Here is an 18,902-nt window from a genome sequence, read left to right as displayed (position 1 = left end):
GTTATGTATATTAGATTTTATGACAGGGTGTTGATCCAGAGAACTAGTCTGATTGCCGGATGTGGACGAAGGAAGGAAGTTTTTGCCACATTGGTTTTTTTTTTGCCTTCCTCTGGATCAACATGTTAGGCTACGGGGTTAAACTAGATGGATTTAGCGATGTCGCAGCGTGCAAAGTACCCCTAACGATCTCGTTAGCGATGTGAAATTCTAGATCGCAAGTGCGATCTATCGAGATCGCACATAGGTCATTTTACGCATATGCGATCTCGAAAAATCGTACTTGCAATCTAAAATTTCACATTGCTATCGAGATCGCTAGCGATGTCGCAGTGTGTAAAGTACCCCTTAGAGTCTCCCTTCAACCTTAAAAACTATGATTATACAGTGGAACGTCGCTTAACGAGTAACCCCCTCAACGAGAATTTTGCTTAACAAGCAAAGCTTTCTGTAAATTTGTAACCCGCTTTACGAGAAAGCTTTGCTGTACGAGCGAAATTCTCACCGCACACACTTCCGGTTTCGTCCATCCACCGCGCTCTGACCCGCACTTCCAGTCCACACAAACACACACATGTGCGCACAAACACGCACGCACACACACAGTATTATGCTCACCTTACCTTCCGTTCATCGCTGGCCTCATGTTACTTCTAGTTCCCGGGTACATCGCAACATGCTCGCGGCGAACTATAAGTACCATGAGGCCGGCGGTGAAATGGAAGGTGAGGTGAGCATATGTGTACCTTCCGTTTCATCGCCGGCCTCCTGGGTCCTGTAGTGCGCCGCTCTGCTCCGCTCCAGGCATCTGCATCCATAGCGACGAAGCAGGAACTTCCTGGTTCCTGTCAGCCGCTACTCAAAGGCAGCGCGCTGGCCAATCAGAGGCAAGCGGCTCTGCCTTTGACGTCAGTGCTCTGCCAGGAAGTTCCGCCCTCGTCGTTATGGTTACCTGATACACGGCCCGCACCGGAGAACAGCAAGTCCCAGGAGACCGGCGATGGAACGGAAGGCAAGGTGAGCATATAATATGTGCGTTTGCTTGTGTGTTTGTGCATGTTTGTATGTGTGTGTGGAATGACAATAGGGGACCAGGATGGGACATTTAACTAGTTGCGGAACGAATTGTCAGCATTGCAATGGTTTCCTATGGGAAATCTTGCTCTGCTGAACGAGTAACTTGATTAACAAGCACAGTCCCAGAACGGACTGTTCTCGTTAAGCAAGGTTCCACTGTATATATATATATATATATATATATATATATATATATATATATATATATATATATATATATATATATATATATATATATATATATAAAATTTTGTATTATATATAGCTATATCTAATTTCATTCAATCGGGGACTATGCTTGAAATTAATGGTCATTCAGACTCCCGCCTGCTTGATTTCTCCGCCCTCCTCTTCTCTGATTGACAGCTCTGGTTTCTTAAAGATGGAGAAGTGTGGAGATAGATGGAAAACAAGTAGCTGGGAAGCTGCACTGTAAAGTTTGCCCGCACCATGGTTCACTGAGCGCATGGACTTGGTTATCCGTCATTTCGTGCTGACTGTGCCCCTCCAACGCATGAAGAAGCCACATGTGAGGGTCTACGAGGAATCCTGGGTGTATTGTCCTCCTCTATAGCCCCTATCACACAGGGACAAACATTCATACCAGGCCAGAAGCAGGAGGAACCAGAAGATGTTGACTAGAAGTGATTTTTATTAAAAGACAAACACGGCATAAATTTAACGGCATAATCATCGGACTAATAAGAACACTGTTGCGTATGGTGTGAACGTTGTAGAGGGGGTGTAATCAGGCAGGTCCTTAGCTCTAGGCCCCCAATCTTGGCTTTACGCATGGTTGAAGGGGTGGACAGCACCTCCTTACTCCTTGCTACTCTTGCCCCCAGACTTGGCTTTACTTGGCCCTTTCTTCTTCACGGTTTCTTTCTTCTTCTTCCCTCCACTCATTACAGCCTGCAGTTTCCGTTTTTTGACCGTGGCTGCGGCGATTATCCTCCACTTCTTCAGGCTTTCACTGCCCACAGTCTGACGCTTCTGCTTTTGGGGCACCTTCTTCATTTCTTTCTTTACTTTGCCAACATCTTTAGGTTTCTTCTCTTTCCCGATTTCCTTCTCCTTGGTCGTAGTCTCCTGGGGCTTCTCTGGTTTCTCATCACTCTGCTCCTTTTCTCCGGCCTCTGGATCTGGCTCAGCTTCTGCCTTTGTTTTTTTCGGCTTCTTTACTTTAACCTTTTCCTTGTTTATTGCCAGCTTCTTTGCCTTGATTAGCTTTTTATTTTTCAGCTTTTGCGTGGTAGTCAGAACTTTCTTGGTCTCATACTTTCTCTTCTTTGGCACACTCTCTTCACCATTGCTTCCATCTTTAATTTTCCTCTTTTTCGGAACCTTATCTTTCCCCAGGAGGCTTTTGTTCTTGCTCCTCTTTAAGCAGATCGGCACATGGTTCAGAAGGGATTTGTGGAACAAGAATCTCTTTCCGCAATGTACACAGCTGAAGACGTCTTCCCCGTGGATGAGTTTGTGACGGACAAGAATCTTCAACCGTGTGAACTTCATATTACATACTGGACATGGAAATGGCTTTTCTTCAGCGTCTATATTAAGTTGTGGGTCTCCATCTGTAGAGCCATCCTGGCCACTGTGTAATTTCATGTGTGACAGAAGCCGGCCTTTAGTAGAATAGATTTTACCACAGTCTTTACAATGATAAGGCTTCTCTTCCATTTGTGCCTGGGGTATCAGGCTCTGATCACTACTGGCCACTGCTTTGTGCACTCTACGATGAAGAACAAGGCTAGCCTTGGTGGAACAGATTTTATTGCAGTCTTGGCATGTGAAAGGATGGTCCCCAGGTCCGTCTTTAGGATTAAGGCTAGGTGAGGCTCTGTGAATCTTTCTGTGTAGGACGAAGCTGCCCTTGGTTGAGCAGATAAACCCACAGTCCTTGCAAACAAAGGTTTTTGGCTCCAGTTTAGTTTTGAGCATATGTGGCTTGCTAGCGGATGCCCAGTGCACCTTACAGTGGAGTACAAAACTGGCCTTAGTAGAACAGATTTTGTTACAATCCGGGCACGTGTAAGGGGGGTCCCCAACAGTCGCTTTGAGACCAAACATCATTTGAGACTTGTGCATTTTACGATGATGAACAAGGCTGCCTTTGCTGGAGCACACTTTATTACACTCTTTACAGATGAATGCTGGACCACCAGTGCTCAGTCTCAGACCATGCACTTTACGGTGAAGAACTAAGCTGGCCTTCGTGGAGCAAACCTTGTTACAGTCCTTGCAGGTAAAAGGATGCGCTTCTGGTTCACTTTTGATGTCAAGCTCCTGTTTACAGACTAATGGAGCCTCTTTTGTGTCTTCTTCTGGGTTTTCCTTGTGGCCAGTCGGGTCAATGACGGCTGAAGACTTATGAACTTTGCAGTGAAGAACAAAGCTAGCCTTAGTAGAACAGAGCTTGCCACAATCCTTGCACTGGTAGGGCTGCCCGCCCTCCTCTTTACAGAGTACTTTTTTCTGTACACGAGATGTAGCATCTCCGACTTTATGCGTCTTTCGATGTACATACAGTCTTGACTTGCTGGGAAACACTTTATCACAGTCCTTACAAGAGAATGGGCATTCTCCGGTGTGGATGCGCTCATGTATGATTAGTCTTTCCTTCTGCTTAAAGCTTTTATCACATACTGAACACTGATGGGGTTTAAGCATCATGAACTGAAGGTTCCTGTGTGTGTACCGATGAATTATCAAGCTGCCCTTCTGTCGAAACCTGCAAGGGCAATCAGGGCAAGTATATGGTCGTGAGCCCGTGTGTACACGTCTGTGTACACCCAGGTGGTTCCTTCTAGTAAAGGTTTTATTGCACTCTAGGCAGCGAAAGGGAGGCCCTTCAGCATGTGTGCTAATGTGAATAGTTAAATACTGCTCTGTGGAGAAGCTCTGGGGGCACTGTGGACACATGAAGGGTTGATCCTGCACATGGCCCTGCTGGTGACTGAGCAGAAGGTCCAAGCTCGGGAAGATTTCATTACATTCCAAACACTGGTTTTCTTCCTCCTCTTTAACAGATACTGGAATACTGGATGGGTCATCACTGTACGGGGGCAGTTGATGCTCCTCCACCTTTATAATGTTCTTCTCTCTGTACATGCACTTTTTGTTCACTTTATGTATGCCACCCAATACTTTTTTCTGAGAGATACTTAACCCCGACGTCCCAGGGACATTGCCTTCAGCGTCTAAATGGACATCGTCATGTGCAGGATCTGAGCTGTAACCGGTCTTCTCTTCGCTAGGACTCTTCATAGACTTCTCTTTCTTTTTCCTGGGTTTTTGGGTCAGGCCTTTTACAGCCAGAATCATGTTCATCCAGTTGAGGTCCTTTTTGTGTTTGGCGATGGCGAGTTTCCTACTCTTCATAATCTTTGACTGCTTAATTTTCATTCGATGAGAAGCCATATTTTTCTCCTTGAGGAGCTTTTCACTTGGGAGGTCTTCGGAGACGCTGTCAGGAAGTCCTTTATCTTTGGTGAGCAGTCTACAAACGCGGCACCTTTTGGACCAGCGACCTGCTCGCTTTTTTTTCTGAAGGCGACAACCACAAGACTCGCACTGTGTTGCTGTATGACTCAATAGGTGAAGATTCATAGATCTATTACACTTGAATAGTTTCCCACACTGCGGGCACAAACGTGGCTTCTCACCATCGGCCAGCATCATCTGGTCCGTTATATCCAAGTCTGTTAATGACAAAGTCTCCTGCTCTTTAGAGAACTCATCCTCATCCGGACTAAGCTCATCCTCCAGGCCCAAGCACAAGTCTCCTAGCTGTAAATCTGGTTTGCCAAGCTTAGATTGTGGCAGCTTCTTGGTGGTCTTTAGAGTTTTAGGTTTGCCAGTGATGCCTGCTGGACGGGCCAGCCGATCTCGGATGGGTTTTTGACAGTTCTTACATATCTTTGGTCGCCTTGCCCCACTCTTCAGTACTACATCACAAGTACAGAACAAGGCTTGTATCGCTGGATTCATTTTCTTGCCCTTCCTCATGAATATAGAGTGTGATGGCTCAGTACTCCTGTTAACACTTCCTGGCTTAGATTCCTCATTATCCGTTTGGTCCTGTGAATCTTCGTCCACAAACGGGGAACCACCACCAGAGTCCAGGCTGTCATCCTCGTCATCTTCGCCAGCCAGAACCTGCTGTTTCTTCTTTTGAAGCTTCATCTTACGGAAACATTTGTGGCACCTTTTGGGAATGCGTTTGGTTTTATTCTTCAGCATCATTGGGCATCCACAGCTTACACACTGCGGTAATGCATGACATTTCATGTGCTTGGTGAGCCGCATCGGGACGCGGAAGGCCTTCTCACACTTCGGACATTTATACTTTTTTTGTGGGGCAGCAGACTCTTGCTTCATTGCTTGCATACTATGCACAGATTTGACAGCCCGATAGAACGGGTCACCCTGGGCAGAGTCGGCCTCCTCTTTGATACTGAAGCTTGAGAAATCTGAAGAACCCTTTTTTCTGTCAAAACCTTTTTCCAACACAAAGTCTGGACTGTAACACCCCCCGTCTCCGGTATGACGCTCCTCGCGTTTTGTCTTTATCCGACACTTATAGCAGGTAGGTAACCAAACCATCTCCCTTCTAGCTCGTCTAACCTTTCGTCCACATTTCAAGCACTGGCTCCCGATACCCACATGCTTGTCATCTAGGTCTTCAGTACACTCACTCTCCTGGATTTCAGGAGACAGTAAGTCCGCTAGCTCATGTACAGGATTCTCATCTACAGACACTGCAGAGAGGCCTTCATTAGTAGTTTCATCCAGATTTGTAGCATCAAGTAAAAGGGCACCAGAGTCTACAAAATCTTCAGCCAGGTCATTTTCAGTAAGGTCGGCATTGGACATCTGAATGTACTGCTTGTGTGGGACCTCTGGAGAAAGGTTCTTATCGAGATCATGGTCGGCCAGGTCTTTTGCATCATCACTGCTGAGTAAACATTTCTCAGATAAATCCTCAAGGTCAGGAGACAGACCTAAAGTCGGTTCCAGAAGACACAAGGCTGTCACAGGATCTCCAGCTTCCAGCAGCATGGCATCTTCTATAGATGTGGTGCTTGCGAACGCCTCATTAATCTTCACACTTGCAACAGCATCTTGTTCTGTAGGTTTAACTCCTTGTGTTAGGAAATGTTCTTGAGCCTTTACACAGGCAGATGTGAGGCTTACCAGGCTCTGTACATTGAAGGAAACATCTAGACTTCTCGAAACTTCATCGCAAGGTGGCATGGAGACATCCTCAGCACTTGCCACTGCAGACTCGAAAAGACTGAAGGGATTACCTTCCCCTAACTCCAGCTCGGGGGTCTTCTCTACATCACTACATATTGGGACGTTCTCTTCAGAGGGATCTAAAGTTTTATTTTCTATACTTGTAAGGGACAAGTCCACGTTAGAGGCTTCTGTGGCTTCATCTTCAGCATGACTTCCATCATTTTCTTTATTCTCAGTGACAATACCCATCAGCATAGTGGAGGAGTCGTCAGCTTCCATCTCAGTGGCAGCTGCCAAGTCAACATTAAAGTCAACCTGACTGCTTGTCTGAGGTTGGACATCATGAATTGGTGAACTCAGTCTCGTACTTGGGTCATCATCAGGATTTGACTCCAAGATGCCAACAGTGTTTGGAGATGTTTGGAGAGTGAGCAGCTCAGTCTCATAGTCAATCTGACCTTCTACTATGTGCGGTTCTTCAGTCTGTCTTGGTGGATCTTCCGCTTCGAGGAGTTCTGGTACAGAAATACTGGCAAGCTGTGATAATTGGTCAGGTTTGCCAATGGCTTCTTTTTCACATGAATCATGAACCTTTTCATCAGTGCCTTTAGATGTAGAATCTACCTCCTGATCTGATCTTTGGTCAGGAAAGTCCAGAGACATCACACTGGTTACCTGGGAGTTTGGTTCTGATGTGCAGATATCTGCAGGCCATGAACTACCTACAGTCTCATCATCGATGGAAGGGCTACAAGGCTCTAGTTCATTTGTGGATGTGGTTTGCTCTCCATTTCTCTCTACTGCACTATCTACAGGAGCGTCAGAGTCTATGTTGGCAGCTGACGGTTCAGCCTGTAGGCCAGGGTCAAGCTCCAAGCCGCCAGGTTCACTAGTGATGCTCTCTTCATGAAACTCAGTGGATTCAGGCACATGTTCATTTATTGTTAGAGGTGTTTGTAGGTCATTTGTCCTGCCATCTTCCATTACAGTATCATCTGGGCTTTTATCTGGACAGGAGAGAACCACTTCAGCGAGCTGGGCACCTTCCTCAAGGTTGGTACTCCCCAAACCATTTTTTTGTGTTACACTGTTTTCACCAGCACTGTCTGACAAGCTCTCATGGTCACTCTCGAGATCCTGACTGTCCATTACACACGAGGTATCTAACTGAACAGTGTCCTCACTAACGTCCATGTCACTTATCGGTGAAGATGCGTTCAGCAGTGAATCTTTCTCATTTTCTGTGACCGGCATGTGACAAGGAGCACTACTCTCTCCTTCCTGGAGATCTTCTGGACTAACAGATTCACTTAAACTGGGACTGCCTTCATTGTGAGAACAAGCACCATGCAGCAACTCCGGATACTCCAACTGTGCGGAGCTAGGGTCATCTAGAGAGACAGCCTTTAGAGACGGACTGCCAGCAGTGACTGGCAAGAGTTCATTACTACACACGCTCTCTTCTCCCTCGATGGCACCTTCGCGCTGATCATCGCTCGTTATCAAGGCGTCCTGGGCGCCGCTTGGAAGGATTTCCTCTTCAGTGGAGCTCTGTTGTGTTTCAGAGTCTGGCTGAATGTCTACACGCTCATTGTCTGTCATGTCCTTTGTATCGGATACATGAGTGCTGTGTGTGGAGAAGAGGTCTTCAGCATCATTGATGAAATCGGGTGCAGCCTTAGGAGAGGTGCTGGCACTGGAAACAGACTCTATCCCGCACAAAGGCAATTCTTCCAACAGCTCGGGATCATCTACAGGCTCAGAAGGCTCAGTCGCTTCTGCTGGAACCTCCAGATCTTGTGTGATTACATCTGTGGTGTCAGGAGGAACAGAACTGGAGGAGGGTGCAGCAGAGTCCTCAGAGTCATCGATGGGGCGCACATGCTCCTCCTCATCCATATCCGCAATGGTATAGGAGCTGAAGACGTCGGCCAGGATCTCCAAGGTGTTTCCGAAAGGGTCAATGAGCTGAATGGTGCTGTCGGACAGCTTCGATATTCTCAGCTCAAAAGTCTTATTGTCAGAGCTGTCTCTCCTCTGCCGGGCGGGTGGAGAAGTTCCTCGGGTGAGTCTTGTCACACATTCTCGGGGTGCGATGTCCTGGTTGACCTTCTCTTCCCTACTGAATTGGACTTTGGAGTTGAGTCGGTAGGAGGGCTTGGTAGCAACAGGCACCACATGGATAACATCGGCTTCCAGGGAAGACTTGGTGCTCCGGGTGGATATAACACGACCTGCAGGCGCCTTCGTCAGCGATGTGCGGGAGATGCCACCTTCATGGCTTCTCTCGTGCATTTGTAAGAAGATCTGGTGGTGGAATCCTCTCCCGCAATGGGAACACATAAACTGCTTCTTGATCACATGACTCTGACGATGAGAGTTCAGCTCCAGTTTAGTGTCGAATGTTTCACTGCATTCAATGCACATGTACTGTCCGGTGTCCGTGGGGGCGCTCTGGAACTCGGGTGCGGGCTCGGGCACAAATCTCTTGGAGGAGCGGGTGCTACGTTCAGACGTCTGCATTCTGCCAGTCACAGGACCCTGGAAGGAGAATATAAGATGTTAGATATGAAACGTGTGGAGGAGAGAAACAAATCAATCACTGACTGTACCCTGCATCTAATCCCAGTAATAGGCATCCCCACCCCCTCCCACCAAGACATCAGACAAGACGGAAGGGGGAGAGCAGGCAGCGGCCGGCACAGCCCAGCAGCCGGCACAGCCCAGCAGCCGGCACAGCCCAGCAGCCGGCACAGCCCAGCAGCCGGCACAGCCCAGCAGCCGGCACAGCCCAGCAGCCGGCACAGCCCAGCAGCCGGCACAGCCCAGCAGCCGGCACAGCCCAGCAGCACCGATCCTGCATATAGCAGGTCATTATGTAAGGTCTCGTTATGATGGGAAGAGACATGGTGGAGGATTCTGCTCATGGTGGATCATACATGGAATTGAGCAATGGTCACGTACCCCTGCGCCAGTGTCCACTGCTTATTCCAGTCTGTGGTCAGTGCCAGGGTCAATATCGGGGTCTCCTGCCTCGGTCACTGTAAAGATAAGCAAGCCATCGTAAGAGGGGCCGACTCCGCACACAGGGACGCACAGTCAGCACACATTTTACACATTTTGTGAGTGCAGTTTGTATTTGAGGTTCTTCAGAACCCCCGGAATCCGTTCACAGCTCCTCCAGGAGGCTGGAGGGCGCCGACGGCCGGCGACAACACGGAGGGCAAGGACGGCCGGCGACAACACGGAGGGCAAGGACGGCCGGCGACAACACGGAGGGCAAGGACGGCCGGCGACAACACGGAGGGCAAGGACGGCTGGCGACAACACGGAGGGCAAGGACGGCCGGCGACAACACGGAGGGCAAGGACGGCCGGCGACAACACGGAGGGCAAGGACGGCCGGCGACAACACGGAGGGCAAGGACGGCCGGCGACAACACGGAGGGCAAGGACGGCCGGCGACAACACGGAGGGCGACGGCTGAGAATGCTGAAAGAAGAAAACATTAATGACTCCCTCACCCCTCAATAACAAAGGACATGCATATTATTTGTATACAGACATGGCCGAAAGTCTTGGCACCTTTGAAATTGTTCCAGACAAATAAGTGCCTCTCCCAGTAAATTACTGTAGTCATACGTTAATTTCCTGTGTGTATTGACACAAACAAAAAAAAATTTTGGACAAAATTTCACATAAAAGAAGGGAATTTTGTTTACTTACCGTAAATTCCTTTTCTTCTAGCTCCAATTGGGAGACCCAGACAATTGGGGTGTATAGCTACTGCCTCCGGAGGCCACACAAAGTACTACACTTAAAAGTGTAAGGCCCCTCCCCTTCTGGCTATACACCCCCCCCGTGGGATCACGGGCTCCTCAGTTTTAGTGCAAAAGCAAGAAGGAGGAAAGCCAATAACTGTTTTAAATACAAATTCAACCCGAGAAACAACCTCGGAGAACTGAACTGTTCAACATGAACAACATGTGCACCCGAAAAAAACAAACTTCCTAAGAAAACAGGGCGGGTGCTGGGTCTCCCAATTGGAGCTAGAAGAAAAGGAATTTACGGTAAGTAAACAAAATTCCCTTCTTCTTTGTCGCTCCTAATTGGGAGACCCAGACAATTGGGACGTCCAAAAGCAGTCCCTGGGTGGGTAAAAGAATACCTCGTGATAGGGCCGTCAAACAGCCCTTTCCTACAGGTGAGCCACCGCCGCCTGAAGGACTTGTCTACCTAGGCCGGCATCCGCCGAAGCGTAGGTATGCACCTGATAATGCTTGGTAAAAGTGTGCAGACTCGACCAGGTAGCCGCCAGGCACACCTGCTGAGCCGTAGCCTGGTGCCGTAATGCCCAGGACGCACCCACGGCTCTGGTAGAATGGGCTTTCAGTCCTGATGGAATCGGAAGCCCAGCAGAACGGTAGGTGTGAAGAATTGGTTCCTTGATCCAACGCGCAAGGGTGGATTTGGAAGCTTGCGACCCTTTACGCTGACCAGCGACAAGGACAAAGAGTGCATCCGAGCGGCGCAGAGGCGCCGTGCGGGAAATGTAGATCCTGAGTGCTCTCACCAGATCCAATAAATGCAAACCTTTTTCAAATTGGTGAACTGGATGCGGACACAAAGACGGTAAAGTGATATCTTGATTGAGATGAAAGGAAGATACCACCTTGGGAAGAAATTCTGGAATTGGACGCAGAACTACCTTGTCCTGGTGAAACACCAGGAATGGAGATCTGCATGATAACGCCGCCAGCTCGGACACTCTCCGAAGAGACGTGACCGCCACTAGAAAGGCCACTTTCTGTGAAAGACGAGAAAGGGAAACCTCCTTCATAGGCTCGAAAGGCGGCTTTTGGAGAGCAATTAGAACCTTGTTCAGGTCCCAGGGCTCCAATGGCCGCTTGTAAGGGGGGACGATATGACAAACCCCTTACAGGAACGTGCGTACCTGAGGAAGTCGCGCCAGGCGTTTCTGAAAAAATACGGATAGCGCGGAGACTTGACCCTTAAGGGAGCCAAGCGACAAACCTTTTTCCAACCCAGACTGCAGGAAGGAAAGAAAAGTAGGCAATGCAAAAGGCCAGGGAGAAACTCCCTGAGCCGAGCACCAAGATAGGAATATCCTCCACGTCCTGTGGTAGATCTTGGCGGAGGATGGTTTCCTAGCCTGTCTCATGGTGGCAACCACTTCATGAGATAAACCTGAGGCCGCTAGGATCCAGGACTCAATGGCCACACAGTCAGGTTCAGGGCCGCAGAATTCAGATGGAAAAACGGCCCTTGAGACAGCAAGTCTGGACGGTCTGGTAGTGCTCACGGATGGCCTACCGTGAGGTGCCACAGATCCGGGTACCACGACCTCCTTGGCCAGTCTGGAGCGACGAGAATGGCGCGGCGGCAGTCGGACCTGATTTTGCGGAGCACTCTGGGCAACAATGCCAGAGGTGGGAACACATATGGTAGCCGGAACTGCGACCAATCTTGAACTAAGGCGTCTGCCGCCAGAGCTCGGTGATCGTGAGACCGTGCCATGAAAACCGGGACCTTGTTGTTGTGCCGTGACGCCATCAGGTCGACGTCCGGCATCCCCCAGCGGCGACAGATCTCCTGAAACACGTCCGGGTGAAGGGACCATTCCCCTGCGTCCATGCCCTGGCGACTGAGAAAGTCTGCTTCCCAGTTTTCTACGCCTGGGATGTGAACGGCGGATATAGTGGATGCCGTGTCTTCCACCCACGTCAGAATCCGCCGGACTTCCTGGAAGGCTTGCCGACTGCGTGTTCCCCCTTGGTGGTTGATGTATGCCACCGCTGTGGAGTTGTCCGACTGAATTCGGATCTGCTTGCCTTCCAGCCACTGTTGGAAGGCTTGTAGGGCAAGATAGACTGCTCTGATCTCCAGAACATTGATCTGAAGGGTGGACTCTTTCCGAGTCCACGTACCCTGAGCCCTGTGGTGGAGAAACACTGCTCCCCACCCTGATAGACTCGCATCTGTCGTGACCACCGCCCAGGATGGGGGTAGGAACGACTTTCCTTTTGACAATGAGGTGGGAAGAAGCCACCACCGGAGAGATTCCTTGGCTGCCTGAGAGAGGGAGACCTCCCTGTCGAGGGACGTCGACTTCCCGTCCCATTGGCGGAGAATGTCCCATTGTAGTGGACGCAGATGAAACTGCGCAAAAGGAACTGCTTCCATTGCTGCTACCATCTTCCCTAGGAAGTGCATGAGGCGCCTCAAGGGGTGCGACTGGCCCTGAAGGAGAGATTGCACCCCTATCTGTAGCGAGCACTGTTTGTCCAGTGGAAGTTTCACTATCGCTGAGAGAGTATGAAACTCCATGCCAAGATATGTTAGTGATTGGGTCGGGGTTAGATTTGACTTTGAAAAGTTGATAATCCACCCGAAACTCTGGAGAGTCTTCAGTGCCACGTTCAGGCTGTGTTGGCATGCCTCTTGAGAGGGCGCCTTGATAAGTAGATCGTCCAAATACGGGATCACGGAGTGACCTTGCGAGTGCAGGACAGCTACTACTGCTGCCATGACCTTGGTGAAGACCCGAGGGGCTGTCGCCAGCCCGAAAGGTAGAGCTACGAACTGCAGGTGTTCGCTTCCTATAACGAAGCGTAGAAAACGCTGATGCTCTGGCGCAATTGGCACGTGGAGATAAGCATCCTTGATGTCTATTGATGCTAGGAAATCTCCTTGAGACATTGAGGCGATAACGGAGCGGAGAGATTCCATCCTGAACCTCCTGGTTTTTACGTGTTTGTTGAGCAGCTTTAGATCCAGGACGGGACGGAACGACCCGTCTTTCTTTGGCACCACAAACAAATTGGAGTAAAAACCGTGACCTTGTTCCTGAAGAGGAACAGAAGTCACCACTCCTTCCGCCTTTAGAGCGGACACCGCTTGCAGCAGAGCATCGGCTCGGTCGGGCGGTGGGGAAGTTCTGAAGAAGCGAGTTGGAGGACGAGAGCAGAACTCTATCCTGTACCCGTGAGACAGAATGTCTCTCACCCAACGGTCTTTGACCTGTGACAACCAAATGTCGCCAAAGCGGGAGAGCCTGCCACCGACCGAGGATGCGGAGAGAGGAGGCTGAGAGTCATGAGGAAGCAGTCTTGGTAACGGTTCTTCCGGCTGGCTTTTTTGGGCGTGATTGAGTCCGCCACGAATCTGAGCCCCTCTGATCCTTTTGAGTCCTTTTGGACGAGTAGAATTGGGACCTGCCTGAGCCTCGAAAGGACCGAAAACCAGACTGTCCCCTCCTCTGTTGAGGTTTGTTTTGTCTGGGCTGAGGTAAGGATGAATCCTTACCCTTGGAGTGTTTAATGATTTCATCCAAACGCTCACCAAACAATCGGTCACGAGAAAAAGGCAAACTGGTTAAGCACTTCTTGGAAGAAGAATCTGCCTTCCATTCTCTCAACCACAGGGCTCTGCGTAAAACCACAGAGTTGGCTGACGCCACTGCCGTACGGCTCGTAGAGTCTAGGACAGCATTAATCGCGTAAGACGCGAATGCAGACATTTGAGAGGTCAAGGGTGCCACCTGCGGAGCAGATGTACGTGTGACCGTGTCGACCTGTGTAAGCCCAGCTGAAATAGCTTGGAGTGCCCATACGGCTGCGAATGCTGGCGCCAACGACGCTCCAATCGCTTCATAGATGGATTTTAACCAGAGCTCCATCTGTCTGTCAGTGGCATCTTTAAGTGCCGCCCCATCTTCCACTGCAACTAGAGATCTGGCTGCAAGCCTGGAGATTGGAGGGTCCACCTTGGGACACTGTGTCCAGCCCTTGACCACGTCAGGGGGAAAAGGATAGCGTGTATCTTTAAGCCGTTTGGAAAAACGCTTATCTGGATAAGCGTGGTGTTTCTGGATTGCTTCTCTAAAGTCAGAGTGGTCCAGAAACGTGCTTAATTTACGCTTGGGATACCTGAAATGGAATTTCTCCTGCTGTGAAGCTGCCTCCTCCGCAAGAGGAGCTGGTGGAGAAATGTCTAACATCCTATTGATGGACGCTATAAGATCATTCACTATGGCGTCACCATCCGGGGTATCTAGATTGAGAGCGGCCCCAGCCTCAGACTCCTGATCAGTTACATCCGCCTCATCACACAGAGAGTCGTCCCGCTGGGACCCTGACCAGTGTGATGAAGTTGAGGGTCGCTCATAGCGAGCCCGCTTAGGTTGTCTGGGACTGTCGTCCGAGTCAGAGCCGTCACCCTGGGGTGCATATGACACCCCCGGAGCTAGGAAGTGGTCCAGCTGAGGGGGACCAGGGGGCAATGGATCAACAGTGCCCATGGTCTGAGTTACTGGTCTAGACTGCAATGTTTCAAGAATTTTAGACATAGTCATAGACAATCTGTCAGCAAAAGCTGCAAACTCCGTCCCTGTCACCTGGACAGCATTCACAGGTGGTTCTCCCTGGGTCACCTCTAGCAGAGGCCCCGGCTGAGCAATTGCCACAGGGGCCGAGCACTGCACACAATGGGGGTCAGTGGAACCTGCCGGTAGAGTTTGCTTTTTGCGGACGACATGCTGTTATCTCCTTGAGAAATCTAAGGAGGGTATATAGCAGAAAACCACCAGCGACTGTACAGTGCAAAGTATTGCCAGCACAAAATACAAAGTACACTATGGCACAAGTGGGGGAGAGCCCTTGAGGGCTGCTTACCGCCCGCTGAAAAGCGGGTGTGAGGTCGTAGAATCCCTTGTCTGGGTCTCCCAGCCTCCCCTCCACAGTTCAGCGTGCAGGCAGGAATGGCTGCCGGCGTCCTGTGAAGAGGGGCGGACCGTGGGCGTCCCAAACCAAAGAGCGGGAAACTGCGTCCCCCTGTGCCTAGTGTGAGGGCTGGAGTATGTAAAACAGACTCCAGCTCTTAACGCTTCTGGACTGTACAGCGTCCCGCCCTCCTCCTGACTGGCAGGTCCGGGGGCGGGAACGATACGAACTAGGCCGCAAAAGCCGGGGACTGTAGTAATCTAGCGCGGCCGTCATATATGCACGGCCAGCGCGGAAGTCCCCGGCGCACCACAAATCCCAGCCGCGACCAGTAAACACTGACCCCAGCGGCCGGATCGGCCGATCGTACAAAGTCACCTCACTCAGCAGAGCTGTAGTGAGTAACGGCACCAGCGCAGCAGCGCTGTTTACCCCGGCGCACTAACACACCCAGCAATGCTGCAGTGTGCGTGCGACAAGCACGGGGACACGGAGTACCTTGATGGAGCAGGGTCCTGTCCCTGAGAAAACTCCGCTCCGTATCCAGCAGATCCTCCAGGGGCTGTGGATGGAGCACGGCCTCAGTGCCCGGAGACCGGTAAAGTCCCACTTCACCCAGAGCCCTAATGGGGATGGGGAAGGAATCAGCATGTGGGCTCCAGCCTCCGTACCCGCAATGGGTACCTCAACCTTAACAAACACCGCCGACCGCAAGTGGGGTGAGAAGGGAGCATGCTGGGGGCCCTAGTATGGGCCCTCTTTTCTTCCATCCGACATAGTCAGCAGCTGCTGCTGACTAAACAGTGGAGCTATGCGTGGATGTCTGGCCTCCTTCGCACAAAGCATAAAACTGAGGAGCCCGTGATCCCACGGGGGGGGTGTATAGCCAGAAGGGGAGGGGCCTTACACTTTTAAGTGTAGTACTTTGTGTGGCCTCCGGAGGCAGTAGCTATACACCCCAATTGTCTGGGTCTCCCAATTAGGAGCGACAAAGAAAAACTCTCAAAAAAGTGCAGAAACTAGATAAAAAGGGGAGGAGTCGCCTCAATCTTTGCATTGTGTGTTTGGGTCTCACTAAGCACAGAGAACATAGAGAGAAGAGAACCAAAAATGTTGAAAAATATCAATCTCCAGAGATCTTGATGTTCCTTTGTCCATGGTGTGTAACATAATCCAGAAGTTTACATCCCATGTCACTGCAGCTAATCTCACTGAATGTGGACGGCAGAGAAATATTGATGAAAGGTTGTAACGCAGAATAGTCCGGATGGAGGATAAACTCCAATCAAGATCCAGAGAAATCCAAGCTGTCCTGCAGCTCGGGGGCATCAGGGTCTGCACAAAATATCCATTCACATCTGAATGGGATGAAACGCTATGAAGGAGACCCCAAAGGACCCCACTGCTGACACACACAGAAAAAAGCCAAAATATACATGAGGGACATAAAATCCCTCTAGTAATGCGTCCGAGGAGGGGAGGAGGGGGGGTTGGAGGGGGACGCCATCATGGGAGAACTGGAGACGATAATAAAGACGAGTCCGAGATTCGCGGTGGGAGGAGGGAGAAGCTGTGGACGGGGACAGGAGGCGACGGATGGAAGGGACGTATTACAATCTAGATGCAACCAAATATTAAGAGGAGGGGACAACTGTTGTGTCCAGATCACACAGGACGTGTATATTATATATATATGACCCCCGATCACACAGGACGTGTATATTATATATATATGACCCCCGATCACACAGGACGTGTATATTACATATATATGACCCCCGATCACACAGGACGTGTATATTATATATATATGACCCCCGATCACACACGACGTGTATATTATATATATATGACCCCCGATCACACAGGACGTGTATATTATATATATATGACCCCCGATCACACACGACGTGTATATTATATATATATATGACCCCCAATCACACAGGACGTGTATATTATATATATATGACCCCGATCACACAGGACGTGTATATTATATATATATGACCCCCAATCACACAGGACGTGTATATTATATATATATATGACCCCCGATCACACAGGACGTGTATATTATATATATATGACCCCCGATCACACACGACGTGTATATTATATATATATGACCCCCAATCACACAGGACGTGTATATTATATATATATATGACCCCCGATCACACAGGACGTGTATATTATATATATATATGACCCCCGATCACACAGGACGTGTATATTATATATATATATATATATATGACCCCCGATCACACACGACGTGTATATTATATATATATATGACCCCCAATCACACAGGACGTGTATATTATATATATATATATATATATATATATATATATATATATGACCCCCGATCACACAGGATGTGTATATTATATATATATATATGACCCCCGATCACACAGGACGTGTATATTATATATATATATGACCCCCGATCACACAGGACGTGTATATTATATATATATATATGACCCCCGATCACACACGACGTGTATATTATATATATATATGACCCCCAATCACACAGGACGTGTATATTATATATATATATATGACCCCCGATCACACAGGACGTGTATATTATATATATATATGACCCCCCAATCACACAGGACGTGTATATTATATATATATATATGACCCCCGATCACACAGGACGTGTATATTATATATATATATATATATATATATATATATATATATATATATATATATATATATATGACCCCCGATCACACAGGATGTGTATATTATATATATATATGACCCCCCGATCACACAGGACGTGTATATTATATATATATATGACCCCCCGATCACACAGGACGTGTATATTATATATATATATATATGACCCCCGATCACACAGGACGTGTATATTATATATATATATGACCCCCAATCACACAGGACGTGTATATTATATATATATGACCCCCGATCACACAGGACGTGTATATTATATATATGACCCCCGATCACACAGGACGTGTATATTATATATATATATAACCCCCAATCACACAGGACGTGTATATTATATATATATATGACCCCCAATCACACAGGACGTGTATATTATATATATATGACCCCCAATCACACAGGACGTGTATATTATATATATATGACCCCCGATCACACAGGATGTGTATATTATATATATATATATGACCCCCGATCACACAGGACGTGTATATTATATATATATATGACCCCCAATCACACAGGACGTGTATATTATATATATATATATATGACCCCCGATCACACAGGACGTGTATATTATATATATATATGACCCCCAATCACACAGGATGTGTATATTTTATATATATATATATATATATATGACCCCCGATCACACAGGATGTGTATATTATTGTGAGGCAAATCCCGGGATATGAAGATGAATTATGACTCCAGTCATAATCCCTCATCACTCCCTGGCAGTGCCCCCTCCCTTCTTGTTCTCAGTGTTCCACTTACACCTCCATGGCCATGTCCTGTGATATGGAGATGAGGTGGTGTGGGAACAATGGACACAGGATGACTCCCTGCCGTCACCCTGTAGTAGGAGCTGCTATCTAATTAGCAAGGCTCTGGAAGTAGCCAGACAGAACGACTCCAGTAAAAAATGGTTCATATCTCGCAAGCCATATTTCCGATAAATATGGCAACCATAAAAATGGTGTCTCCGCATGCGGACGATGCCGGCACACCCTTTTTATGGGAGCAGGACATTGGGAAATGCCCCAGGCGTGATATCAGCCAATGGGGAACTGGCAGACAGGTCATGAGTCCCCTCGTTCTGTAG

General features: G+C 48.7%; 1 protein-coding gene across 2 annotated transcripts in view; it reads right to left on the bottom strand.

The window, feature by feature from the left end:
* Window positions 1-1,711: 1,711 nt before the first annotated feature.
* The window catches only part of LOC142243727 (uncharacterized), a 43,836-nt gene continuing 26,645 nt past the window's right edge, over window positions 1,712-18,902 (bottom strand). Inside the window, exons 2-3 of one of the 2 annotated variants that reach the window (XM_075315920.1) lie at window positions 9,286-9,362; window positions 1,712-8,862 (exon numbers count right to left, since the gene is read on the bottom strand). In XM_075315920.1, coding sequence (XP_075172035.1) covers window positions 1,897-8,844 — 6,948 coding nt within the window. In that variant the 5' untranslated portion in view covers window positions 8,845-8,862; window positions 9,286-9,362 and the 3' untranslated portion in view covers window positions 1,712-1,896. The remainder of the gene's footprint in view (window positions 8,863-9,285; window positions 9,363-18,902) is intronic. The other variant, XM_075315921.1, reaches the window with a different exon arrangement.

Source organism: Anomaloglossus baeobatrachus, chromosome 6, assembly GCF_048569485.1.
Source record: "Anomaloglossus baeobatrachus isolate aAnoBae1 chromosome 6, aAnoBae1.hap1, whole genome shotgun sequence".
Lineage (NCBI taxonomy): Eukaryota > Metazoa > Chordata > Amphibia > Anura > Aromobatidae > Anomaloglossus > Anomaloglossus baeobatrachus.
Note: the sequence above shows the minus strand (reverse complement) of the source record. Positions and strands in the feature narration are given on the sequence as shown.